General features: G+C 54.4%; 11 protein-coding genes across 11 annotated transcripts; 5 read left to right on the forward strand and 6 right to left on the reverse strand.

Annotated features, from left to right (window-relative positions):
• Positions 1-315: 315 nt before the first annotated feature.
• On the reverse strand, positions 316-1,403 carry CC84DRAFT_1121159 (uncharacterized protein). Its single transcript, XM_018175602.1, has 2 exons — positions 819-1,403; positions 316-766 (listed from the first exon to the last, which is right to left on the reverse strand). Exons 1-2 carry the CDS (start codon positions 1,223-1,225, stop codon positions 409-411), a joined length of 765 nt encoding a protein of 254 aa, XP_018034981.1. The 5' UTR covers positions 1,226-1,403; the 3' UTR covers positions 316-408.
• Positions 1,404-3,504: 2,101 nt separating this feature from the next.
• CC84DRAFT_1196733 (alpha/beta-hydrolase) lies at positions 3,505-4,918 on the forward strand (the record flags this gene model as incomplete). Its single annotated transcript, XM_018181484.1, has 4 exons — positions 3,505-3,562; positions 3,695-3,994; positions 4,065-4,718; positions 4,758-4,918. The coding sequence occupies 4 exons, from the start codon at positions 3,505-3,507 to the stop codon at positions 4,916-4,918; spliced, it is 1,173 nt and encodes a 390-aa protein (XP_018034982.1).
• A 201-nt stretch (positions 4,919-5,119) lies between these two features.
• On the forward strand, positions 5,120-6,818 carry CC84DRAFT_1165036 (uncharacterized protein). Its single transcript, XM_018178629.1, has one exon. The coding sequence runs from the start codon at positions 5,183-5,185 to the stop codon at positions 6,755-6,757; it is 1,575 nt and encodes a 524-aa protein (XP_018034983.1). The 5' UTR covers positions 5,120-5,182; the 3' UTR covers positions 6,758-6,818.
• A 49-nt stretch (positions 6,819-6,867) lies between these two features.
• On the reverse strand, positions 6,868-7,500 carry CC84DRAFT_1218055 (uncharacterized protein; the record flags this gene model as incomplete). Its single annotated transcript, XM_018182960.1, has 3 exons — positions 6,868-7,121; positions 7,171-7,283; positions 7,343-7,500. The coding sequence occupies 3 exons, from the start codon at positions 7,498-7,500 to the stop codon at positions 6,868-6,870; spliced, it is 525 nt and encodes a 174-aa protein (XP_018034984.1).
• Positions 7,501-8,320: 820 nt separating this feature from the next.
• CC84DRAFT_1218056 (uncharacterized protein) lies at positions 8,321-9,787 on the reverse strand (the record flags this gene model as incomplete). Its single annotated transcript, XM_018182961.1, has 1 exon — positions 8,321-9,787. One exon carries the CDS (start codon positions 9,785-9,787, stop codon positions 8,321-8,323), a length of 1,467 nt encoding a protein of 488 aa, XP_018034985.1.
• Positions 9,788-10,415: 628 nt separating this feature from the next.
• Positions 10,416-11,279, reverse strand: CC84DRAFT_1206259 (cytosine deaminase; the record flags this gene model as incomplete). Its single annotated transcript, XM_018182023.1, has 2 exons — positions 10,901-11,279; positions 10,416-10,819 (listed from the first exon to the last, which is right to left on the reverse strand). The coding sequence occupies exons 1-2, from the start codon at positions 11,205-11,207 to the stop codon at positions 10,416-10,418; spliced, it is 711 nt and encodes a 236-aa protein (XP_018034986.1). The 5' UTR covers positions 11,208-11,279.
• Positions 11,280-11,752: 473 nt separating this feature from the next.
• Positions 11,753-12,303, reverse strand: CC84DRAFT_799166 (uncharacterized protein). Its single transcript, XM_018187451.1, has one exon. It carries the CDS (start codon positions 12,231-12,233, stop codon positions 11,949-11,951), a length of 285 nt encoding a protein of 94 aa, XP_018034987.1. The 5' UTR covers positions 12,234-12,303; the 3' UTR covers positions 11,753-11,948.
• Positions 12,304-12,762: 459 nt separating this feature from the next.
• On the reverse strand, positions 12,763-14,403 carry CC84DRAFT_1147351 (WD40 repeat-like protein). The gene is made up of 4 exons (XM_018176588.1): positions 13,840-14,403; positions 13,275-13,791; positions 13,072-13,213; positions 12,763-13,016 (listed from the first exon to the last, which is right to left on the reverse strand). Exons 1-4 carry the CDS (start codon positions 14,174-14,176, stop codon positions 12,828-12,830), a joined length of 1,185 nt encoding a protein of 394 aa, XP_018034988.1. The 5' UTR covers positions 14,177-14,403; the 3' UTR covers positions 12,763-12,827.
• A 539-nt stretch (positions 14,404-14,942) lies between these two features.
• Positions 14,943-16,026, forward strand: CC84DRAFT_1259975 (succinate dehydrogenase subunit C). The gene is made up of 2 exons (XM_018184955.1): positions 14,943-15,091; positions 15,173-16,026. Exons 1-2 carry the CDS (start codon positions 15,000-15,002, stop codon positions 15,606-15,608), a joined length of 528 nt encoding a protein of 175 aa, XP_018034989.1. The 5' UTR covers positions 14,943-14,999; the 3' UTR covers positions 15,609-16,026.
• A 268-nt stretch (positions 16,027-16,294) lies between these two features.
• CC84DRAFT_1165042 (uncharacterized protein) lies at positions 16,295-21,376 on the forward strand. The gene is made up of 2 exons (XM_018178630.1): positions 16,295-16,380; positions 16,482-21,376. Exons 1-2 carry the CDS (start codon positions 16,333-16,335, stop codon positions 21,129-21,131), a joined length of 4,698 nt encoding a protein of 1,565 aa, XP_018034990.1. The 5' UTR covers positions 16,295-16,332; the 3' UTR covers positions 21,132-21,376.
• Positions 21,377-23,515: 2,139 nt separating this feature from the next.
• CC84DRAFT_1165044 (uncharacterized protein) lies at positions 23,516-25,722 on the forward strand. Its single transcript, XM_018178631.1, has 3 exons — positions 23,516-24,549; positions 24,700-24,913; positions 24,995-25,722. The coding sequence occupies exons 1-3, from the start codon at positions 23,979-23,981 to the stop codon at positions 25,317-25,319; spliced, it is 1,110 nt and encodes a 369-aa protein (XP_018034991.1). The 5' UTR covers positions 23,516-23,978; the 3' UTR covers positions 25,320-25,722.
• Positions 25,723-25,736: the final 14 nt, after the last annotated feature.

Consider the following 25,736-nt stretch of genomic DNA (forward strand, 5'->3'; position numbering starts at 1 on the left):
CACTCCAGACACGAGAGGATATTTCGCCTGGTCCATTGAGGAGAGCTATCAACGCGAGAAGAGTGATGAGCACGATGTTCGACACATACGGTGATAATGAAGCTGCATCAGCGCCTGTGGCAGGAGCATTCTCGGTGGACAGAGCAGAGGTTGCATCAATACCCGCGCAAGCCGGTCTATCAGCGTCAGTTAGAAAAGGGACGTCAGAGTCTCAGACCAAAAAAGTGGTGAGTTATGCATTTCTGGTATCGTGTGTATTGGATCTGACCTCGCGCGTAGACTAAACAAGTGGTAATGTTCTTTCGAGAAAAGGTACTCGGTAAGAAGTCTTGAATATTTATATATCAGGTATTCTATCGCGAACGCTGAAACGCTATGTAAATGTAATCATAAAACTTTCGCACTTCATCACTTCGACGCGTCGATGATTCCCACTTGAGTCCCAATATACGGACTGTCCAGGGTCTCCAAATCAGTGGCGATAAAATCGGCGTTTTGCTCTAGAGTGGTACCGTAACGAGTGATGTTCATCACGATGACAATGATCTTCCCGATCAGTGGGATGTGCTTGAGCCATGAATCTTTCCATAATGGCGGTGTCTGCGCACTGGACGTCAGTTTTGCATGCGAGCTCTTCGTAGGAACACTGAAATCCGAGGACTCTGGATCCATGTTGCTTGGGCAGAGCATAGACCAATCGAGAGTATTCGGTGGAAGAGATTTGAGTAAAGCCAAGTTCCTGCAATGGTCAAGCAAGATGGGGACACTGTAGATGTCAGCCTCGATATCGCTGAGTGGAATTTCGTCGTTATACTTACTGGTCGGACAACAGCGAGTTCGCTTCTGGAAACTGGAGTGCTCCCATTCCACCAAGGAACCATACTCTCAACGGCTTCTTTCGCTCAGCACCAGCTTGTCGCGCACCTTCAACAACGGCGGCGACAATTCTCGGAAGATCGCTTTTGCCCCAGGGAGTCACTGCTGCAAGACCGGCGGAGTTGACAACGGCATCGCAGTTGTTGTCCAATATGGCGATTTTTATGGAATTTGCGTCGAACGCGCTGCCCTCGATAACGGACAGCTGGCGGTAAACGGACTCTGGGAGAAGAGACTCAAGCTTTTGAACAGATCGTACGTGTGCAACGACATTGTGACCGTGAGTGAGAAGAGCGGAGACAAGTCGAAGGCCTACATTTCCGGTTGCGCCGATGAGGAGGACCTTCATATCTGCTGTAGTTGTTGTCGTGGTGGTGATCGTTCGACGAACAAGAGTAATTGATCGCGAAAAGCCGATTCAGAAATGGGCTGAGTGTAGTACGAGGGACAGTGATGATTTGAGCGTGTTTGTTGGAACCAAAGATGCATTGTGTTCAAAGAGCATCTAGATATATCTTACCTGCCAGGGTAGAATCGGTGTATCTTTCAGAATGAGTGCTGAATCGGGATCAAGTTGGCCCGCAGCCTTGCTAGGGACTAACGGAAAGTGGAAAGATGTACGAAGTTCGATCGCTCGAGCTAGCGCAACGTGTCTAAGCACCAATCACAGTGCAATATTTCCGGCAGATCGGGGCCGGCGCAACTCAGCGCAGACCTCCGATTAGCATAGTCTTCGGTGCTTCCTGTCTCACATACAGTTACACGCCTGCCCAACACGCGTAGAGTATGCCTTATGAAGTTGCGCCGGCTGCATATACTGACCGACATCAGAACAATTTTTAGTCATAAGAACGTACTACATTCTTCACGGGGCGTAACTCAACGGTATTATAAAGAGCGGTTCTGACGGAGTCAAGCTATCATCAGTCTAAACTACCGAAGGAACCTATTGTATCTGCTCTAATACTACCTAGGTAGTGAGAAAGATCATTTCCATCAACGTTCTTCGCGAACTGCTTTCACGGCCAGAGAACTTTTCTCTATTCGTTCCAAATTAGTCCCGAATCCTGCACGACAATTTTCATTACAACCTTGCGCCTGGGAAACTTGAATTGCCTGTCTATGACCGAGCTCTCCACTAAGCACGCTATCACAGCTGTGAATGTGTCCTCACAATCGGCAGATCAGCCCCTTCCACTCCTCCCAACTCTTCCATTCTCTAAAGACGAATGTTTCTTCGCTACCGCACAAGGTTGAACTCCCCTAATAAACCGAACCGGGCCCCCCACTCAGCATACTACGTTGCTACTCAAATGGTGCTTGCCCACAATGGCATGCATGATCCGTGGCCTCAACAGCATCTACCTGCAAGCCCTCTATATACCCGCTTCAGACATCTCCACAGTTCGTGGTTTCCTCACCTAGTGCCAATGCTGGTGCCGTCTATGCACCACCACCACCACCACCACCACCATCACGACATAGAAGAGCAGCAATTCTTCCCCGAGATCGAACAGATTGCCGGCATTGCAGGACTCATGGAAGCCAATGTAGAGCAGCACCGAGCTTTCACGCCCGGATTCGAGGCTTTCGACTTAACGCCAAATGGTGCCAACCTAAGAACTACGATGGGAGGAAATTGAAAATGCTTATTGTTGCGTTTGCGACCCCTCTGAATCGGTATTTGGTCGATAAAATCGACACGCTGAACGCGCTGGACAAAGACGATAGTGAGAAGATACACATGGCGTACAAAACGTTTGAGAAGTCTGCTATGAACATAGGCAAGCTAAGCAGTATATTTGCACTTGAGTGTGACGCAGCGTACCTAACATAGTACCGGTATCAAATCAAGCCTCTCGTGTTTGGAATGGCAGACACAGCGTTCGAAGGTGAGATACATATTTTTCCTCCTATACCAATCTTCGTGCCGTATAGTGTTCATTATGCCTTTAAGAGGCCGCATCGAGGGGCTTGGAGATTCAGTCCTTGCACTACTCGGAGAGACCGTCGAGAACTAATTTACATAAGTGCGTTGGGTACGTCTTGATGGTTGGGGAGCGGAGCCAAGGATATGCGACCGTAGCCAAGTGAGTTTGAATAGGTTTGCTTTGGAATCGTCTAACTATTTGGATGGCACCAAGAGCCGTGAGAAAATACTGAAGTTTCATCAGCAAGAGGTCTTAACAAGCATAAATCATAGACGATGTGATTGCGCAATGAAAGAGAGACCAGAACATCTCCTTCTCTGAAGCTTGGTGGGTATTTTAATTTTGCTACTGTCCTGATATAGTCGTATGTGTCTTTGTGAATAGCTCTTAGGTTTTTGCGTTGTAGTATGGAGTCGCGCTCCCTTGATCGCCACGAAACGTACGCCATAATTACCGTGCATTATTTTAAGCATCCTCATAGCCTGCATAGTGACACAATTCATGAATTAAAGAACAACATGTTACTTTCGACCTGCCAACAGCTGCGACTCGGTGCCTATTGGCCAGTGTTGGTGCCGGGAACTAACGCGCATCTTCGGATACCGACCGCACTTCCTCGCCCAACACCACATCTTCAATGTTCGCGCACACTAGAACGGGGCTACACTTGCATTCCAAAAAGAAAACTCCCAGAACCATGGCGAATATATCGCCTCCGAGCACCTCTACATGGCTCCTTCTCGCAGCCAGAGTTCGTGAGTCTTACAGAGACCCAGTCTCCAGTCACTCCGTGATGGAAGGGCTTGTTTTGTGATCCCGACAGAGCGTCGTCGCTAGAGCTTCCATTTGCTCTTGTTTTCGAGGAATACTCTGACTCCTGCCCGCAGTCCTAGCCGTGATATTCCGCCTCCTCACCACACCCATACGCTGGTTCACCGACTCCGGCGCAGCAACTTTCTTCGAAGACATTTTCTTCACAGTATTCAGAGCTTTACTGCGGCACGCTAGCTTCGCAGTCTCGCGGGCAATCTTCAAGCCCACCACGGAGGCGTATGGCGAGTTATGCAGGAAGACGGGGAGGGAGGCAAGGAGTTTGGCGGTGCAGGGGAAGAGGAGGGAGATAGAAGGGTTAAAGGCGCATTGGATTGGGGAAGAGGCGGCGGAGGTTGTGGTGTTGTATCTGCACGGTAGGTACCTTGACGGAAATGAACAGAAGCGGTATAGGAAAGCGTACAGAGGAAGAGCTGACAGTGACAGGTGGCGGATACACACAGCCTGCATCTCCAGACCATCTAACATACCTTGATGGCCTTACGAAAGACATCAACATCGGTACCGGGAGCACCTCTTCGATTTCGTTCCTCGTTTTGGCGTACAGTCTCGCTCCTGAGCAAGCTGTGTATCCAACTCAACTCCGCCAAGCAGCAGCTACACTTGACCACCTGGTGAATGTAAGCGGTCGCAGTCCCTCGAGCATCATGCTCTCGGGCGACTCTGCAGGCGGCGCCCTCGCATTGGCTCTTCTCTCGCACATCCTGCACCCGAAGGCAGGTGTTCCGCGCGTAGAGGTCCAGGTACCGCTTCGCGGCGTCATGCTGTTCAGCCCTTGGGTTAGCTTCTCGACTGCCTTCAATAGCTATGAGCGAAACGCGGAGTCAGACACTCTCTCGGCGTACATTTTGAAAAAATGGGCGACAATGTATCTGGGCGAAATGGACGCGGATTCCAAGCACCAAGTAACTTGGGATGTCAAGAGCAACGACGTTTACGCTGAAGCGTATCTCGCTGACCCGCAGTGGTGGAGTGGCCTGAATCACGTGGTGGAAAGTATGCTGGTGTGGGTTGGTGGGAAGGAACTCCTCCACGATCCCGTCACGGAGTTTGTATCCAAGTTGAAGAAAGGCTGGAAGAGTAAGGGTGGGCTTGAAGATGATATAGTTGTGATTGAAGGACGAGACGAAGCGCACATCGGGCCGATTTTGAATGTGTCGTTGGGGAATAAAACGAAGAGAGGATCGCAATTAGCTATAGAGGCGTGGCTGATGGAGCGTTTCAACGCTGTAAGTAATAAGTCTCCGGCAGTGAGGTTGCGTACCGCGATCGCGCCATAACAGACTTGTCGCAAGCCGTTCAAGGGGTGTTTTGCACAGGTGGGTTTTCCCTGGACAAGTAGGCGTGGGAGTAGTGCCGCATAGTGAAGCCGCCGTGCCCAGCTAGTGCAGTTAGGTCACATCAAAAGGGCAAAGCTACGCTGGTTTAGGTAACCAAAAACTTTCGGAGACGACTCCGTACCAGTATCTTCAAACTCGTTAACACTCTTCTACTTTATCACCTGATTGAAAGCAGAACATGCTGAGCCACAACAAAAGAGTATCATGGCGACTTCGGCGACATTTCCTGGAGCCGTAGAGACGCTCTCCTACCAGGGTGATTCAGGAGGCACTTACAATGCGACATTAAACAGAGAGGCCTTCACTTTGATCGCACAAAATGTAACGTGCGCCTACCCCATCAGCGACATCTACGCCCCCGCAAGCCGATACCTCTTCTACGTACTCGTCGTCCTGACTTTCTGCTCCATCCGCATCCGCTGGCTCTCCCACGTCTTCTTCGGCGCAGTCGTCGCCTACGCAGCCTGCGCCGCCATCAATGCCTTCATCATCATAGCAAACCAGCCACCCATCCAAGATGCGCAGAACGTCACAATCCCCTACATTTCTCCTAACTCCAATTGGACCACCGGTCCGGACGCCATCAATGCCCTCGTCACCAACGCCACCACTGTCACCGTCAAGCCCGACGCCGTGGAACTCGACATTGACCCCATCACCGCTATCGTGGTCACCGCCTGCCTCGTCGGGCTCCCCCTGCAAATCTGGTCCCGCACCATGCGCTCCTCGCTCATCATCCGCTACATGATCCTCCTCTGGAACATGACCATGCTGGCCGCCTCCGTTTGCGCTCTACTCGCCTGGTCTTCCACGAACCTCGCAGCGCCGCAGTACCGCTTCTGCTTCGCGGGCGTACTGGACCCGGACGCACAGCTCAGCGATGGGTGGGACCCAAAGTACTGGGAGGGCAGCTGGAACGCGACCATCGCCAACATTTTCGAGCATCCCCAAACAACGTGGCAGGAGCTCAGCAACAACTGCTTCTACCCGTGCTGGAACACGTCGCAGGTGATCCGGCAGCGGACGTCGCTGAAGAGCGTGGTGTCAACGCGGCACACCAAGTTCGCAAAGTTGCACAATCCCGCGCGGGACAATGGCGACGACCTTCTTGCGCTGCTGATATACATCGCGGTGTGGGGTTTTGCGCTGGCGCAGATATTTCTGTATCTGCTGAGTGTGCTGAGGTTGGGGAGCAAGGAGCTGAGGGCTACGATTCACGAGCCGCATCATCTTTGGAGGAAGAAGGGGCTTGTGTGGAGACAGCTGAAAGCAGATTGGGGCAGGAGTTGGGTCACGCTACGAGGCATTGGGAGGATGCCGTTGCATTTGAGTCGGGAGGTCCGTGTGAGAGAGGAGAGGCCGAGACTGCACGACTTGGTGCCTGTGCTGCGGCTGCTGACCGACGTCACTGCACTCATCATCCTCGTTGCGGTGTTTCTGCTATCTCCGTGCATAGTGGTAGCGTTCATCTGCTGGATCGAGTGGTACATTCGCAACGATGGGTCTACGAACGAGTCGATCAACCAGGTTGGGCAGTGGGCACCGTTGGTCTCTGTGGCCGTCGTCCTGTTGGCGTCCACTGTGTATCATGTCCTGAAGGATCCGTTGGCGAATGCGCACGAGATACGCACGGAGATTGAGCAGAAGGAGGCGAGCCTGCAGAAACTTAGGGAGAAGCTAGAGATGATGGGCGGAGCCGAGGACGTCGAGATCGGGACGCCAAGTGAGCCTTTGTCGCGGACGGTGTCGCGGTATGAGAGGCGGACATGTTCTGTGTAACGGCAGGTGAGATAGGTTGGAGGGAAATGGAAGACAATAAGCAGTTTCAACAACGAAAACCATTGGGATTAGCGTGCAGTTGCTATGGTGGCACCCCTTTCCCCTTCCACTCATGGCGTCGTAGTAACATTCTTCTGCGGCCAATTAATCCCCTTATCCTTCGCCCCCGAGTTATTCAGCCCAGCACACTGGTACAGCCCTACAGGGTTATTCGCCGTCGCACGCATATACTGCAGATCCAGACACTCCGCGGGGCTCGAACCCGTCACAGCGATGCGGCCGTCCGCCATGACGGTCCAGTTCTGCCCAGGCGCAGTGTCAGAGCACGTGTTCACGTAGACATTGGCCATGTCTTTCCAGGCGGCTGGGTGGACGGGTTAGTTGGCTGGACGATGTAGGGGGAGAGAACATACTCTTGGCGCCGGCGTCGAGGCACAGAGTTGGCGGGTCGCTGTTTGCGAGGTAGATCTTGGAGGTGTTGGAGGTGAGGAGCCAGTGCTGGTCAGCTTTGTTGTTGACGGTGTTGCTGTTTAGATGTGTTAGCTTATCTTGTTTATTTTGTAGGGCGATTTGGTGGTTGCGTACACGACAACAGTGCTTCCGGATGTCGTTGCCTTTGCCTGCACGACAAATTTGGTGTCAACCATGCTCTGCAAGTAGACTTTGTTGTAACCCGCGGGTACCGCCGCCTGAGCGAGGCCCATGGTGGAGAGTGCGATCGTGACCACGGAGGTAGTAAGCATGATGGCGATGTCGATATACGGTTGCGTGTGTAGGTGGATCACAACTCAACTATTGCGGGCAACGAGCGTTTATGTAGGCATATTGCCCCATCCAGCACAGACTCATGACGGGTTGGATTTGAATTTGAGTATAGACCTAATGAGGATGCTGCTACGTAGATGGCGACTGGACCCTCGAGAAATGCGAGACCCTTGCATTCATCGACTGACACTGTCGTCTAATTCGCGAGAAATATATGATCGAAAATTTACGTGTGCAGTGCCATAGATTGTTGACAAACCAGGTATTGTCCGGTAGATGGCACATTCTGTGGTCATCTTGTGGCTTCGAGTTATTGCAAGTTAATCTGCGTGCGCGCCGGCTGGAAGGATAAAGTCCAACCCTTTCAGACTGTGGAGAAACGCGAACGTGGGCGCGCACGTGCGTCCCCCGCATTGATATTGTGGAGACATGGGGCCAACATATGCGGCAGTTGATCTTGGTCCTAGTTGCGCCGATCGGATTTATGAAGACTGGTAAGTATTTCATCGGACCAGGTCGTGGTCTGATCTTCTTGGATAATCCATGGCAATTGGGAAAACGTAGTAGCATATCGGGGAAGCATCAGACTGGCATAAGATACTTCAGTGTGTAATTCAGTTCATTTCGAAGATCTGATTCGCTTGAGGTCAATTGAGAGGAGTACGCCGATCCCAAAGCTTAAGAAAATGCAGGAGTGGATATTGCTTTGCCGGAGTTTACCTTACATACACTTGCTCCAAGTACAATCCAACGTACAACCAGATGCGCCGAATCGTGTCTCATAAATGGTCATAAAGCTCAACTCGACCAGAACCAGCCAGTCTTCTTATCGTTGTCCTTGCGGGCTTGCTCCTGTGGTTTGTGTTGAGCAGCAGCTTCCCACACGCTCGATGGAGAATCACTTGGTTCCCCCGCGGAGTCTTGTCCCCGCTCTGTGTGGACAGTCTCGGAACTTTCCTCTCGGCCATCGTTGAAGCGCTTCTTGAGCACGACCTTGGTTGTGACGGTACCATCTGGGTGGACCGTGCGCTCCGTAGTGGTGAGGGTCGAAAGTACAGAGGGGCGACCCTCTGTTTGGGCGTCCGATCCGAAGGCAGGCGTAGGGCCAAGCAAGCGCTCGTAAGCTTCCATTTCCGTCTCCGGCATACCGCTAGACCAGCCACCTTGCTTGGTCTTGGGGCTTGGAGGCTCATCGTGTTGATCTTCGTGATCATGAGCGTACTCGTAATTAGGTTCCTCGGCTGTTTCCTCGCCCTCCCATGGGACTCGCTTGGGATACTCGGGTCTGGATGGTCGACCCACGAATCCCCGATCGGTACGGTCGAAGAAACGACGGCACCAGTTCTCGTGCAGCAAGTGGTCAGACTGGCCCAGCTTCTCTTGAGGCATCAAAGGATAGCCGTTCTGAGAGCGAAGGAGGTCCTCGAAGGCATCCCTGGGTACACCAACACGTACCAGCTCTGCAGCAACATTCGAGTTTCCAGCCATATCATACACGTCCGCAGTCTCGGAACTCTCGCGACGGAACAGTTCCTGGAATATAGGCAGAAGTGCCTCGTCCAGCTGATGCAGGAAACGCTGCTGTTCCACCCAGCTCTGTTGGTCGGGGAACATTGAGCGGTCCTCCGCTGCATCACGTTGCTCGGCTGCTTGTGTGTTCGTGAGCATGGACTCTTCCCGTCGGCGGCGCCATCGTCGACATCGATCGCGCCTGTCTGCGATGTCCTCATCCGCATCGAATGGCTTAGGGAAGCCCCAGTCCCATGACCAGCCCCACTGCTGTCCCTTTTCATTGGCCACGCGTTCTACCAGCTCCGTCCTGCTGTTGCCGTCGCGTGCTTCGGGGATGAGGCCTGCGCGCCTCTCTGCAGGGCTGCTTCCCTGGCCGCCTTCCACGATCTGCTTGCGGAGCTCGTCGGCAGCATGGTTGAGTTGCAGCAGAGCCTCGCCCCTGTCGAGTGCCTGCTCTACGTTGCCGGCACGATACAGCTCGCGGCACTCGGCAATCACCCGGGCCGTCTCTTCCTCCAGCTCGTGCAGCTGCTCGCACTTTGCCGAGTCTGCGCGGCCGAAGAGGCAGTGCTCGCGCGCAACGTGGACGTTTTTGTAGTTGGCGATGGTGGCGGGCAGCGTGAAGACGGTGTTCAGAAGCGACGACACGTGCGAGTCGGCGAAGCGGCGGAACGCGATGAACGGGTTGTGCTCGTCGAACTGGTCGCGATCGCGGCTGCGGTTGCGGCGGGGGTCGTTTTCGTCCGAAGCCATGCTGGGTGCGATGCTGTGGATGTGGAGGGGATGGGCAGCTGCTGCTTGATAAGAGGCGGGGCGGGAGCTATGGCCCGCGCAGTGAATGGCGGCCTGTTCCGCAGCGCGCCATCGTCGGCGTTTCATCCCGCGCGCCTCCGACCTCGTCTCATCGCTCCTGGCCAACCGCGGTCACGGTGCGAACTGTTGCTCAAACGTTCCGACCCGAACAAGGGCCGTTCGTTCGCCTTGCGATCGAAGCAGACGCCCCTGTTCGTGCTTGCTCGTGGCCAGCTGCACGCGCCTGCCTTGCCCCGGGCGGGTGGGTTGCTCTCAAATACACGACGATCGTTCGCGGCAACAGGCCTCCTGTGACTTATCTCCCCGAGGATACATAGAGAAGGCAATGCCGGCCGGGGGGGTTGAAAAGCTACCAAAGACGAGACGTACGATCCGACTCCAGTAGCTCAGGCTGGAAAAGTTTCGCAGCGGATCAGCGCGGGACTGAGCGAGATCCACGATACTCAGAGGGCTAACGAACAAGTGAGCGCAAGGCACACTCGTAACATAGGAGTCAATATGCCTGCAGCAACAAGGCGCGGGAAAGTGGCTGCGAGGGTCCGATTGAAATGAACAATAATGTTCCTGCCTACTCATCCCCCGCCTGACAGCTGCTTCCCACCCTCCCACACCCCTCCGGACACTCCGCCTCCAAATCATACTGCCACCCAAAATAAACATCCGTCTCGTTCGTCAGCACCTCCCCAATCAACTTCGTCGCCGTCCCCAGATCATAACTCTCCCGGAACACCTCCATCGAACTAATCCGGATCTGGCCCCAGCCCTTCTCGACCAGCGTGTCGATGCTGGTGCCGTAAACATACTCTTTGAAGCCCGCCCAGCGGATCGCAGACGCACACATGGGGCATGACTCCGCGTTCGTGTAGAGCGAGAGCTGGGTGAAAGCCGCCAGCGCGGCGGTGGTGCTCAAGTTGTACGGTCCCCAGGGGGATGTGAGGACGGCGGAGCAGTTTTGGATGGCGGCGATTTCGCCTTCAACACGGCATATCATGTGAGCTTGGGTACTTCCTTACACAACACAAGAACAAAAACTGTGAATGCTGGAGGTCTTACCGTGCAGCGTCGGATCGCCCTTTTGGCGGTTCGAGTTCGCGCCGATGCAGACTAGCTCTCCGAGCCCAGGCGCTGTGTGGTTTACTATTACGGCGCCAAATGCCCCGAACGGACAGGGGTCGCCGTGGACATCTTGTAGTGCTTCGTTGGCTTTGCGCATCCAATGGGCGCGGGTCGACGGTGGAATGCCATTGATGGCGAGAGGTGTCTGCGCCAGCGTACTGGGGTCCGAGCGGATGTGGTGCTGGTGGGCCAGCGCAAGTGGGAGTGCAAGCGCGACGGCAAAGAAAGACCGTACAGACATCATGATAGATTGTGCAGTCACAATTTAATTCTCGAACCAGCACAGGAATGTACGCCAGTCGTGGCCTGTGTGCAAAATCCGTGGATGGGCGTGGCTACATGTTGAGGAGGTTTAAATGCGTTGCGATACCATAGGCCCAAGTATCATAGATCAAAGTACGATAACGCTATACCTGAGGAAGTCGGCCGAGTTTATCGTACTATCACCTTGAAGATCAAAAACCTTTGTCACCGGAAGCTTGTATCTGGCCGAGGCATCTCATTGGTTTCTCAACTTTTCTTTTGGTCGGAATGGCTCCGTCAATGATTTATCGTGTAGGCGTGGATAACTATTGTTCAGTTGAAGATGATTGCGCTCCCCACAACGAGAGACAACACAAGCAGTATTACAACACCTTTTGTCTTATACTTACGGAAGATGTGAGGCTGTCTTGTTGCATTGGATTTGGTACTCTCAATGTACGAATTCTACCAAGTTTATCACACACTGGCTCGACGCGAGATCTCCTTCCCATGATGCACAAACACATAGTCCTACTATCCCTATTCATCTGCTCCATGTCCCCGAAGTTCTGTTACTGAGTCTCAGAGTCTGAAATTTGCGAATCATCAACATCTCCCAGCCACAACAGTAGATTCAAATACCTAGAAGAGCATACCATATCACTCGTATAGAAGACGGTGACTCTGTCCATGGTCTTCAAGCCAAGCTGCTCTTTACACCCGCCGGCAGGTGCGCTGCATCCTAGCGGTTAGGCGAGCTCAAAATGACCTTGCCCTCGTCCGTTTCCAGGGAAAAGGTTAATCCGAGCCAGGCTGGGTCTTGAACCTTGTGTTTGGTGAGCATATACTCAGCTATAGCTTTGGCGGTCCTGTTGGCAATGCTGTGGCGAATGATGTAATCTAACTTTAGGGGTGAAGAAGACGTAGGACGGGCCGCAGAAGGACCAAACAGCTGAAGGTACGCGATGTCTGACCAATGGTTCAGCGGAGGGAGCCTGTAGGCAGCCCCAAAATCTCTGGGCTCCATCTGGTTCAAGGATGCAATCAGCACGCCTTCTTCGCGACTCACCGTCTGCGAAAAATGCGCTCAGAATTTCTGTTATGCTTAGCACTTGCTCTCAAAATCCCTTTTGTACCGTCCGCGGATTGACTTACCGTCTACTCGGTGCCACCCTTCTAGTCGGCTGTGTAGAAAACCCGCACGTTCTTTCCACCTTCATTTTCCAGGCTCCTGTTTACACCTAAAGCTTGCAGACATTTGTGCAGTGGCTCGAATACAAATGGCTCCGGTTGTGTTTCGGTATTTCCGTGCTGGGTTGAATCATTGTAGGTCGTAAAGGGGCTCTGAGGGAGAGGCGCGACAGAGCTACCTTGAGAAATATTTCTGATCAAGTTGAGGAGGTGGCGCCTTTGGTGACTGCCGCTGCGAAAGTTATGTCGGGCATTGTCCAGTTCAAGCAGTCCAACTCGATGATCTGAAAAGGATGTAACCTCAACGTGTCGCGGACGGTATAAGTATATGAGAAATGCTTGTTATTTGTGCACGATTGCTCAATGGGGATATTCTTGGGTGCTTCTATGAATTTGTGCGGTTCTCTTTGCTTGCGTTTGTGTGTACTGGTCAATACGGTGCAAACCTGGACTCATCGCCTTTCCGCTTGTCCTTCTTTTTGTCCTTTCGCTTCTCTTTCCTGTCCTTCGATTTCGTTTTCGGCTCAGCGGCATCTCCGAAGGCCTCAGCGTTCTGTTCACTAGCCATTCTCCAAGCGCGGACCGAGCCATCTTCTCCGCAGGTATAGGTCGTACCTGTCTACGGATGGTTAGCATTCGTGACACTAATCTTGGAGCTGTGTAAGAATACTCACATTCGTATCCGTGAACAAATCACGCACAATCTCCTCCCCATGGGCCCCTTGATGCCGGAGGGGCTGCTGTGGGTTGCATATGTAATCGAGAGGACCGCCTTGCAGATTCTTGTGCACAGGATAGAGCGTGAGATCGCCAGAGCTATTCACAGTTAGCATCACTGGCAGAGACTGATTAGATTGAATTGCAGGAGCTAGCTCACCTGTGCTTCCCAGTGGCAAGATACGCTTTGTCGCCCACCCAATGCATCTTGGCCAAGTACTCGCAGCCCAGTTGCTCCCGCGTATCGCCATAAGCTTTGGGCTTTGGCTCCTCCTTCTCGTCCTCTTGGCTTTGAAGCGCGTAGAAGCTCAGTGTCTCGTCTGTGCCCATGGCATAGATGTCGGTTGTGGGAAACATGAAGCCTGCGCGAGCAATAGCGGAGCGATGGTTGATGACCTGGTATAACGCGTCATCCTCGTCAGCTTGTGTGATGTCAAAGACATTGACCAGGCCATCTGTGCTCGCGGACAAGAGTAGGTTTGGAAGATTTGGGTGTATTTGCAGGTCCGTGACAGTGTCTGTGTGCGACTCTACGTATTCGCGCACCGGAGCTTGTGGGTTGCGCTGGTCCCAGATGTAGACTGGGGAGCCGCGCGGTCCGTCCTCAGGGTTCTCAATTCCAGCGGCAAGGAAGTGCTTCTCCGAGTTGCAAACAAGTGACGAAATGAGTTTCTGTGCTGCGTCAAGATTAGTACCTCACTACGACAGATGCGCTGTCTACTCACGGCTCTGGATGTGCGCGACTGCCGACCCCGGGATCCTTTTGTCCCAAAACTTGATCAGTCCATCTCTTCCAGCTGTGACTACGAGGTTGCTCTGCTGGTCGTTGCCGCGCTCCAGACACGTGACTTTCTCGTTGACATTTCTTACGACACCGTTTGCGAGCGTGCTGAGTGTTGTCGGGTCGAAAAAGCGGAGGGAGTCATCAGAGGCAATAGCAGCGAGTAGGTCGGTTCGATCATAGGTGAGCGGGTCTTGCCGCGGCGCGGTGGAAATGATCCTGTAGATATACGAATTCGGTGGTAAACCCAAGTCGGATTGGCCGAGCTGCGTGGCGTTCATGGCGCCTTCGGACTACGGTGTACGGGGTGTCAATGGGATATCAATGGTATAGTATGTCAATTTGTAGCGCTGTGCTTCATTGTCTGCGTAAGATGTGGGTTCGTTGTTGTAGATGTAGTTCGTGCCCGAACAAATTTTTCGAGGGGGCAACACACAACAATGAGCGTGGTCACAACGATCGCGCAATGAAGAGAGTCATGGTGACTAGCTACAGTGATCTTGACAACACAAGCTTACCCTTCTACCTGCTTATACATACTCATCCAGCTCTACCACGTCAACACGAACGGAAGGGGTCGTTGTCGGGAGGCACCGGGACGCTTCACAAGATAACCCTACGCGCCTACAATCACAACGTTACGTGCAAGAACTACAGCGTAAACACTGCAAGTATAGCTCCAAGGCGCGCAGATACAAAGCAAACGTGAAGATTGACTCCACCAAAATATTTATGTAGCCCTGGATATGAAACTCATCAGGTCATAATTATAGGCCAAATGAGCGATTAACTACGGGCATTTCTTCGCGGATCCCTCATGTCCCGGTACCACTGACATAACGCCAACGGAAGGGCCGTCACTCCGCGATCTCATACCCGAAGGTCGAGGCGGCGATATCGAGGTTCCTGAGAGAAGAAGAGCAGAGCCGCGTGCGCGAATAATTTTCGGGTTGCACTCAGGCGTTGACTAAGCGGGCCGCTGTGATTGGCTGCTTCGGCAACGGCTCGGATGCTGGGCTTCACGATTGTGAGAGAGCAACGACATCACCACCACCGCCGACAACCCTCTCCCCTCCACACCAATTGGCAGCCGCTGCACGCATCATGGCTTCCCAGCGAGTGTTCCAGCTTGGCCTGCGACGGGCAGTCGCCCCGAGCTTCATGATCCAGCCCGCCGGGCGCATGGTCCAACGCAGGTACGTAGCTCGTGACAACATCACCAGCTGCTCACACCATCGACCCGCCGCCCAGAACACGTGAAGCTGATACTGTAGCAGACTGGCAAACACGATCAGCAAGGAATCTGGCGAGGAAATACTCGCCAAGCAGCGCCTTCACCGTCCCGTCTCCCCGCACCTTTCCATCTACAAGCCGCAGATCACCTGGTACGCCTCCGGCCTCAACCGTCTTACCGCCGTCATCCTCAGTGGGGGTCTATACATCTTCGGCATCGCTTACCTCGCGGCTCCCACGCTCGGATGGCACCTCGAGAGCCAGTCCCTGGTCGCTGCGGTCGCCGCATGGCCGCTGTGGGCTAAGGCCGCCGCCAAGTTTACCGTCGCGATGCCCTTCTTCTTTCACAGCGTGAACGGCTTGAGGCATTTGGCTTGGGATGTCGGTGTTGGATTCAAGAACGCCACCGTTGCGCGAACCGGCTGGGCCGCCGTTGCCGCCACCTTTGCATTGTCGGCCTACTACACCTTCCTCCACTAGAGGTGAAGGTCGAAAGATGGGGGCCATGTGCGAACCATGTCGAGGAACGACTAGAGATGGAGGTTGAAAGGCGGAGGACATGTGCGAAACATGGCGAGGAAACATGCTAGCGCTGGGTGTCGGTCAAAGTCGGGCGGTAGTAACGAGCAAGAGCGAGCAAGACAAGAGGTTGAGGGGGAACAATTGTACATTTTCTGTTTGAAACATTCAAGGTTAGCCGCAATCGATCTATTAAACATGAGCGCTTGAGCCCGTACCAATTGGCTTGTCTCGATATTGGAAAGTCCGGATGGGTTGTGCGCGCTTCTGACTTTCGACCTCGAGCTTGAGCCATGAAAAAACCCGTCACGGACTCAGTAATAAGTATGGATAGTGAACGCCGTAGTCACAGAGTGCTGAGGGGCGTTTGGTCTCTCCTCGCAGGACATCGCTCAGCAGAGGCGTCTTTTGGCCTGTATACAACGCTCAGGTATCCAAGGCAGAGTCATATCTCAGGCTGGTGCTCTTCGATTTAGGTCTTTATCGCATTGGAAATGCTGGCATCATTTGGCAAACGCCATTTGGATCTGCTTATTGTCGGAGACAAAGCAACCCCCCAAAAAGCCGTCACGTGTTCGCGCGTCAGCCCTCATCAATCCCCCGGAGAATTAATGTCGCGTGGCTAATTACGATACATTCCTCCACCAACGTCGCACCGGAACAGCTCCGGCAGGCTGTCGTGATCATGGCGGAGTCGCAAGATTGTACGATGTTGCAGGACAAATTCTACGATGTGAGCTGTCGTCTCCTCGCATGCATGCAGTGCGGCAACACCCCGGTCGCTCTTGCAGATCATGAGTCGTGCTATCTGAGCACATCCTCTGACGCCACTAGGACCCATCCCAGCTTTCCCAGCTGCTCCGCCAGCGGGCAGGCAGCCAGTTTGCCATCCACTCCTTCGATTCGACCGGCCAGCACATTGTGACCGCAACGCCCACATTCCCTTCGCAGCGACTGCCTAGCCCACAGCGCGCCGCCACGGCGCTTTCGCTCTCTCTTTCACCGACGCGTGCGGCAGCCCGACGCGTCCGATTCGACTCGCGACATGCCACACCGAACCTCCACAAACACCACTCGGCACCGGTCAGCACTAGGGAGTCGATGAGGGAGAGAGAAGACGCGCGCAAACCCTACCAGTCGTTCAACGGCGCCATGGACACTCCCGGCGACACGCAGGCGGATCCTGAGATCTTCAAGGTCCTCACCAGCGGGATCTACGGTAGCAATGGCATGCTTGGGGCCGCGTTCGAGCCCGTCGCTCCTGTGACCGACGGGGACAGCTCAGAATCAGCGAGAAATTACGCGACTGTCTCAAGTCCAGAACAGCCCCGCGATGGCCTCCCCAGTCCCGTCACGATGGATGACGATCAAGACACGCAACTTCGCGCTCAATACGCAGAGACTAGTCCTCTCAAGCTCTTTGAGACCCCGGCAGCCTATCCAAGCAGGAAGCGGGACAGCCAGGGCCAAGTGCTGAGCTCGGCGGCAAGGACGAACACAACCCCGGGCACCGTATTGTCAGCGTCCGCGTTCTTTGGCTTTGGTGAAGACAATGGCATGTCTCTTACCCAAGCTTTCAATGCTACACAGGCAAAGACGTCTCCCGCCGTTGGCAACCCGAACGACGATGTCGTCTTCCAGCGGCCTTCTCCAAACTTCACGCACGCGCGGCATTCAAGCGCCGACGCCATGATGTCTAGTCCAATTAAGCCACATAATCGGAAGGGGCCCATGAGTGATGTAATCATGCGATCTTCTAGTGAACCGAGGGCTGATTACGAATCGATGAAGCATTCGCAGGCGCGGCGGAACCAGGAGCAGGCGGGTGAGGATGTCGACTATGAAGAGCAACAGGACAGCTGGGAACAACCCACGGATATCGGCAAGCATTACGCCAGGCTGAAAGCGAAAGAACGTTTCGAACAGGAAGCCGCTAAATCCCTGGCAAGCGTCTCAGCTCCAATGCCTTCAGAGCGCCGGTCGAAGAAGCATGACCTGTCATTCATGAGGGCGACGGCCACTTCTCCAGACAAGCCTAGTAGAATGGAACCGACTCATCATAATGGTCCTTACGACGGTGCCGGTGTCGATGCGCCCTACGAACTGTCCCAACCTCTACCTAGAAATGATGGTACGGATCATTCACCTGATCAGCTGTCTCGTGATCTTTTCACCCGCCGCTCCGCACCGGCCACCGCAAAGATGGTAGCTGGGGTCGAACAACGTGTTCAAGTACCACATACATCTTCTCATCCGGCTTACATATTTTCCGAAACCCCTTCGCGCAATCCTTCTCAACGAGACCCTTCCCCATCCCAACCGCAGCCTGAGTCTCAGAGCCGGCCCTCTGGGCCCCAACCTGCGCCTAAAAGCCTCTCGAGGCTCCGTAGTAGCAGAGAAACGGAAGTCGTTATGGACTCGCAGCCGGAGCCGGCTGGTAGTTTTGGTGCTTCACAACCTGCTCCACTAAGGTTCCCATCCTCACCTTCGACCAACCAGTATAGTATCAACCAAACAACGATGCTGCCGAAATCGGCGCTGGTCAGCTCACCCATCTCATCGACTGTTCCGATGCCGCCGAAGTTGAGTTCCCAAGAACTTGGCATGACCACGGGTAACGGTGGTGCGGCGGTCGATGGAACCGAGGAAGGCGTTCCCAGTAGTCCCCCTTTGATCGCGCAAGACGACGACATCACCTACGACGAGCATGCATACGAAGAAGATTCGGACGTCGAACCAAAGGAACGGGACGCTCAGATCAGCGATGACGACATGAGAATGGCAGAGGCTGACAGCGATGATGAATTACCCACACCGCGAAATGGGCCCAACAATTACGCCGAACTAGCGCACGAAGACGATGCAGAAGGCGAAGAGCGCGCCGAAAGCACCCGCAATGATGATGAAGTGCCTGAGACTATTGAGGAAGAGCTTGAACAAGACGTATTGATCCGCTCGACTCACCCTGGACATGGCCATCAAAAGGATGCAAACACTTCAATGGACCCTCCACGCACCAATCCGCAATCGACTGTTCCCGAGACCGACTTGCTCGAAGATACCCAACTTCCGGTATTCCCGGAAGCAACAGACGACACACAGCTCGACTCTACCGAGGCAGCTACCGAGGGTCCTGTGGCTGGGATCTGGGACGGTGAACAGGATGACCACGTTGGCCATTTCCGAAAGAAGATCAATAAGAATGAGCTCTTCAATACTGTGAAGGAGCATGAGTCGGCATCACAAACTGCCCGTAAAGTCAACAGTTCCATGGAAGAGAGTGTGATCGCACCTTCTCCGGCACGTTTCAAGGGTCGTTCATTGCAGGACATTGCGAACGATCCAGGCACACAACAATCTATCGACCTTGAAGGAGTGGAACTGCCGCACCTGAGCTTTGAAGAGGATCCGGACGATCCACTGGATGCAATGATAGCGCGAGAATCACCGTTCAATCCGCAGAAGAAACGCCGGACAACCTATAGTACGAAAAAGGCCTTCCGGAGCCCAATCAAGGAGACGGACCCTGTCTCCGATCAATCCAGCAGTCCGTCGCACCGCAGCATCCCACACGTAGCGGGATGGTCTCCTCCGACGACCCAGGACCGCGAAGCACAAGGAGCTCAGGCCGCGTCGCGTGCTCGAGCGGAAGCTGGCATTACTCAATCAGCAATGTTGAAGTCCAAGACACGGTTCAAGCCAAATCAGCCTCAAACCCCCCGAAAGGGTGCCTTGAAAACCGTGAACATGGCGTTACTGTCAAAGTCACCAGGCAGGACGCCACTGAAGACAACGCTTCGAGGCCAGACTGCAAATAATGAAACGACACCTACTAAGTCTACACAAACACTCAATACCGATGTTGAGATGCGTGACGCAAATGATCTCGATGCTGAAGACGGACCTGTGCCAGATGCTAACATCCCCAGCATCGAACCTGTAGATGGGGAAGGACCAGATGATTTTATCGGAGATCCATCAGGAGAGCCTGATATGCCTGATCGTGTCTTCGCCCACTGGCCCAGCATAGGCTATTGTCCTGCAACGTGCGTTGGCCGTGTGGACTCGCATCGTCTTCGTGTCCGCTTCGATGATGGCACACACCATGACTTGGAATCCATGCAAATCCGTGCTCTTGATCTGCATCCGGGGGACCATGTCAAAATCGACATTCATGGAATGAAGAAGCTAGCGTACGTGGTCATTGGCTTCAAAGACAAGGTCGATCTGGGAGACGGGGCGACGGAATATCCAGCGACAACTCGCCACGGTTATGCAACGATTGTCGCGGAAGAAAAGCAACGCGATAGCCTTCCTGCCGATGCACAGTCACGAGCCAAAATGCACATTGATGTCCCGGTAGCTAACATCTACCTTACCGCACAATTGTGGGCTCGGTTGAAGGATAGAACATTCAAGTACAACAAAGCTGTCAGTCCTGCTGGCTCAGCTTCGCGAGTTGGAACGCCTCGAGTTGTTGGTTCTGCTATCCCACTCTCAACAGTGCTTCGAAGGAGCACTGCTGGACCCTCTCTACTTCGAGACTCGACTGCTCACGCATCTTCGGTGGCGTCCTCAACTCGCTCCTCAAGCGGCAACGTCTTCCTTAACATGGCATTCGCTGTAACTTCTACGAGCAAAGAAGTCAACAAAGACGACATCAGCAAGCTCCTCAAATCTAGTGGTGGGTTGGTCCTCGAAGAAGGCTTTCACCATTTGTTCGACACAGATTCATACAACGCGCCTATGTCTTCGGATGGCTCCGCAAATGCACCTTCCGCATCAATGCATGGCCTAAAGCTGAAGCGTAAGCATGAGGATCTACGATTTGTGGCGCTCATTGCACAAACACATTCGCGCAGCCCAAAGTTCCTTCAAGCGCTCTCTTTGAATATCCCCTGCCTGCATCTTCGCTGGGTTCACGACTCTCTAGCGGCAGGTCATGCTTTGCCGTTCGGAAAGTACCTCCTTCCTGCTGGCACATCGACCTTCCTGGACCCTGCAGGGGTCGTCCGCTCTCGTAACATGCAGACATACGACCCGACTGCCGAAGACGTTACTTTCATACGAATGGTCAAGGACCGCCAGCTACTATTTAGCGACGAGTCTGTCTTAATTGTCAGCGAAGAGAACGAACAGGAGCCATACATTTTCCTTACACATGCCATGGGAGCCACCGAGGTTGGTCTGTGCAGCGACCTCGAGGAAGCAAAGGAATCTGTGGACACCGGAGCATGGGATTGGGTATACGTGGACGGTAAACCCGATGCGCTTGCCGATGCGGCAGCCCAGATATTCAGCAGCAGTGCTGGCAATACGCTGCGCAAGAAGGCTACCAAGAAGCGCAAGAGGGACAGTGAAACCGTGAAGGCAGAGGCGCAGACGCTCGTTCGTACAGGCTTCGTAGGCGAGAAGAAAGTCAAGGTGGCATGTGGTGAATTTGTGATTCAGAGCCTCATACTTGAGAGTTTAATCGAGGAGTAGGGCACGGCGTAAGATGGATCTCCGGGCACGATGGACATGGGCGATTCTGCAGAATGGCGTTTTCGAGGTATGTAAGCATTTGGTATCGGCGTACTTTTATCGCTTCGGCGTTTACGGAACAGGGGAGTTATCCACTACTCAGATACCACGGCAAAATGTTGGGCGTAAGGGATGTATCTCAAGAACCACAGCTCAAAACTTGTACAGAGGCTTCAGCTTAAGCAGCCCGACCTATACTGGAATGACAAATGAAACATAATATTGCAGATATTGAACCGCTCCGTTGATGAAGTGTAAAAGGTGGCCTCTGCTATCCAGCTCTCCCTTGATTCTCAGCATCCTCACCGGTAACCCCCACGCGCTCTATCTTAAGGGTCTGTTTGGGTCCGAACTGCAAGGAAGCGAAGATGCCGTGCCACACAGCCCGGTTTCCCTTGCAGACTGGACGTGTAACGTCTCTAAGCGATACGCCCGTACGAGTGGTTGCTGGTCACCGCGGTATGCGCGATACGCGCCCGCGTGCGAAGAGGCTTGAGACAGGCCGGAATCCCGCTCTTGGTGAACGATATAAAAGATGATGAGTCCTGCCCGTGAAACAGCGGCCAAGTCAAGCACACAGGCTGACATTGGCGGTCGTTTTTGCTAACGGTAGCACAGAGAGCGACCTCCAGCGTGCGGGTCTCGTCGTCGTCGACCATCACGACGACCGTCACGAGCACCGTGACTGGGACGTCGAATAGCACGTACAGAACCACTCTGACGGTCGCAGCGGCCGCGAGGCTGCCCTCAACCACGATCCTCTTCGCCCCCTGCTATCCGTCCCCAAACCCTTGGAGCCAAACCACTGCGATCCCTACCACCCTGCTACCCTCCCCGTCTCCCTCCTCCTCGCCCTCATCCAACACGAATTTGCCAACCTCCTGCACCTGCACCGAACGCATGCCCGGCGGCTTCTACTGCGGGTACTGCAGCCAGGTGACGAGCTGTGTGCGGGGAGCCGAGTGCTGGAGCAGCGCGTTCCTGTGCGGGAGCGGGGTGCAGTGCGGGGACTACCGGGCGCTGGCGTATTGCGAGGTTACTGCGGAGGAAAGGCAGGAGAAGGAGAATTGTCCGTTTCTGAGCGTGCGGTTTGGGAAGGATAACTGAGGCGAAGGACTGGGGAGGGGGTTGATGGTTGATGGAGGAGGGATCTGATCAGGAGGTTTGGTGTGGCTTAGAGGGGAGGTTGGAGTATGGCTGAGTTCTCATGTCTCTATGTGCCTTGGATACATCTGAGACAATAATGTCCAATGTTACTCGGGACGTTTGCGAGGTCTCACACTCGATGATACCTGCACAGACTTATGATTCGGAATTGTCGTCTGTCCGGCATTTGCTCTTTTAAAATCACCGTCCCACGCCTCACACTCTAGACCGCTGGTGGTGCAACCTCACACTACTGACAATGCAGTGGTTACTGTACGCGAGGGTTGCTTGTGTAGCCTATCGCTGGACGGCGGAGCCGGTAGAACACACCACTCGGTCCATCCCTTGGATGTGTAGTGAAGAAGAAGAACTTGCTGGTGTAGCGACCTAATCGTACTGGCGTGTCGTGATGAATTAAAGGGTTGAGAGGCTTAGCCATACCGTACCCACAGGGCTGCAGGTACATGGCGTCAGCACCATGGCACTACCCAGATGCCGCAACCGGGCCTACTCTACACCTCAGCCAGCCCATCGTGATCATCTAACCTCAAACATATCCCCTAAATGCGCGCAGCCCGAATGCGGCCAAGAAATTATCCCGCATACGCAGGACAGAAACCGCCACACCTTCGTGTGGGCACCCAAGACGGGCGGGAGCGAGATTGCCTCTAAGATTGCCATGTGAGAACCGGCGCCCCAATCGCATGCGCGCGTAGTCGAAGCTCCGGCTCTCCACGGCGCGATGCCGCATTGGGCCGTAGCGCAGTGGCAGGCCTGGCGGCTTGGTACAGCAATCTGGGAGCACCCGCAGAAGTGCACGTCTTCATTTGACGCAACAGGGGACACGCAGAGCGGCCGCTGGCGTGCCAGTGTCAGGGTCCCCACACGCCGTGGCGGAACAGCGGAACAGACGGCGCAGGGTGGGATCTGCGCACGCTTGTCAAGGCAGCGCGGACCTGAATGCGTCTGACGGTGACAGCGTGGGAGTGTAAAATTAGGGGGAGGTGCATGCTGGGCGGAGGCTGCGCGTGGCGTTGGAGTAGGCAAGGGGGGCGAATCAGTGCGAAAATAGGCGTGCGCGACGGCCTAGACTGGCATTGCTGGGGCTGAGAAATTTACGAACTTAGCGGAGCGAGGGAGTCGTGTGGTGGCAGGATAGATGTTGAGGATGCAGAGTTGGTAGCATTCTGTCGTCCTGGAGATGAGGTCGCAAGGCGGATGCGTAGATGCAGGGCGAGGGGCCGTCACCACAGCGATGCCGCTTCGCATAAAGAATCCGGATCGGATAGTCCTGTCCTGTGTGTTTGGATTAAACGCAGACCCTGGCTGGCGATCGCTTGCCTCTGAGGAACTATCGGGAGCCGACCGATAGCAGAGGCTCAGCCTACGCGCGAAGGCTGGCCCCTGGCATATACCTGCCGCAATCATCCCTAGCAGGCCCCTCCGCCGCTCATTTAGCCCTTCCTTCCACCTCTCGTCTTGTTGACTTTTTGCTCTCCCATTTCACACGCGCGCTGTACCTAATACCATATCGACACTCCTTTGTCTTTGACTGCGGGAGAGCGACTGCGACACCGACACTGAGCCCTAGGCTCCTTTATCCTTCCGGAGGAAACAAATCAAAGCCGAAAAAACGAAACGCGGAGACATTTAGCCACCATGATGGCATCGTCCATGTTCCTGACGCCGCGGGCCCTCGGCGCCTACGCCATCGTCGTCCTCCTCTTCCTCACTGTCCGCCAGCTCGGCACCACACACGCCACCTACAGCACCGCAGAATGGACGTCGGGCAAGCTGTCCCACCTAACCGGCGGCTCCGGCCCCAAGCCCGCAAATGCAACCCTCGACTTCCAGGAAATCGTCTACATTTCTATGCCCTACCGCACCGACCGACAGGATGCTATGGCACTTATAGCCGCGCAGACGGGCATCAAGCTGAACAAGATGATCGCTGGCATCCCCTCGGCCGACGTCCACGAGAAGGCGCGCCCGCTGACTGCGCACCCCAAGGATGACCCCAAGAAGCCGTGGTTGGGTGTGTGGAGGGCGCACGCTGATGCGTGGCGATACATCATCGATAACAACATCCAGAGCGCGCTGATCCTCGAGGACGATGTCGACTGGGACGTAAATGTGAAGGAGGTGTTTGGGCTCTGGAACTGGCAGATGAAGACCAACAACTCGCTCGCAGAGAACAACGGCCGGGGAAAGAACGGCCAAGAGTGCGAATATGGTGAGTCGTGCCTTCCCTCAGACGCTTCCAGATGTGTACATCTACGTTGGTTTGCACATTGTTGGCTGCTTGGCTGCGCAACCCTCCTGGCATTGACCGCAGCACACCATATCCAATAGACTTCGGCACTGTGCTAACAGAAGGTCATAGGCTGCGACTGGGACCACCTCTCCATGGGCCAGTGCATGTACAAGCCCCATCCCAACGACAAATCGCACTTCTCGTACAACGACCCCAACTCACCGGCCATCAGCTCCTTCACCAAGGAGAACGCCAAGGAGATGAAGGAGAACTGGAACTACAAGGACGAAGATGCGGGTGTGCGCCTCATCACGCCCACGTACCACCCGCTGTGCACCATGGGGTAAGCCGCGTCTCCTCCACCCGTCCCACGAGGCGATTCTCTCGATGCGGCACAGAACATAGAGCTGACATAGACTTCTAGCTACGCCATGACGCAACGCGGCGCGCGCCGCGCCCTCTACCAAATCGGCGGCTTCAAGGCCATGGACAACCCGATCGACTGGGAGTTCATCTCGCACATGAAGGACGGCCGCATGCGATCGTACACCATCTCGCCGCCCGCGCTCGTCAAGTGGAAGGTGTTTGGCCCCGGCGACACAGACAACGACTACGGCCACGAGTACAAGACCAAGGACGACATCGACGCCACGCAGGGCGGTGGCCAGAGCAAGGGCTTGCTCAACAGCGCGCGGGAGGCGCTCAAGGTGCTCGATGGCACGTTCCACACGTGGAAGACTGGGCAGTAGCGTTTGCCAGCTCTAGGGAGGGAAGTCGAATGGCTTGGTGACGCAGACGAGGATTTTATTTTGTTTGGTATTCTTTTCTTTCTCCAGTCCTTCCTTTGGATAGCTGCGCGCCAGCGAGCGAGCGAGCGAGCAAGCATCCTTGAGATACCACACCACATCCCTGCGGGCTTTCACTCTGATACACTTGTATACTTATAATCGACGACCACCGAAAACATACTTAGGGCGCGGGACGAAGCAGATCTCAATTGGGCTTGGCAACTGTTGCAGAAATTGGTTTGGATTTGGTTCGGGCTGGATGATGATCTAGGGTTTCGGCACGCGTTCACGTGCGTGCGGCGCATATAGCGGGGTGGCTTGGTTAGCGACGGCGTCGACACGGCTGCTGTATATTTCTTAGAGAGCACAAAGATGCAA

Source organism: Paraphaeosphaeria sporulosa (assembly GCF_001642045.1).
Source record: "Paraphaeosphaeria sporulosa strain AP3s5-JAC2a unplaced genomic scaffold CC84scaffold_6, whole genome shotgun sequence".
In the NCBI taxonomy this organism is placed as follows: Eukaryota; Fungi; Ascomycota; class Dothideomycetes; order Pleosporales; family Didymosphaeriaceae; genus Paraphaeosphaeria; species Paraphaeosphaeria sporulosa.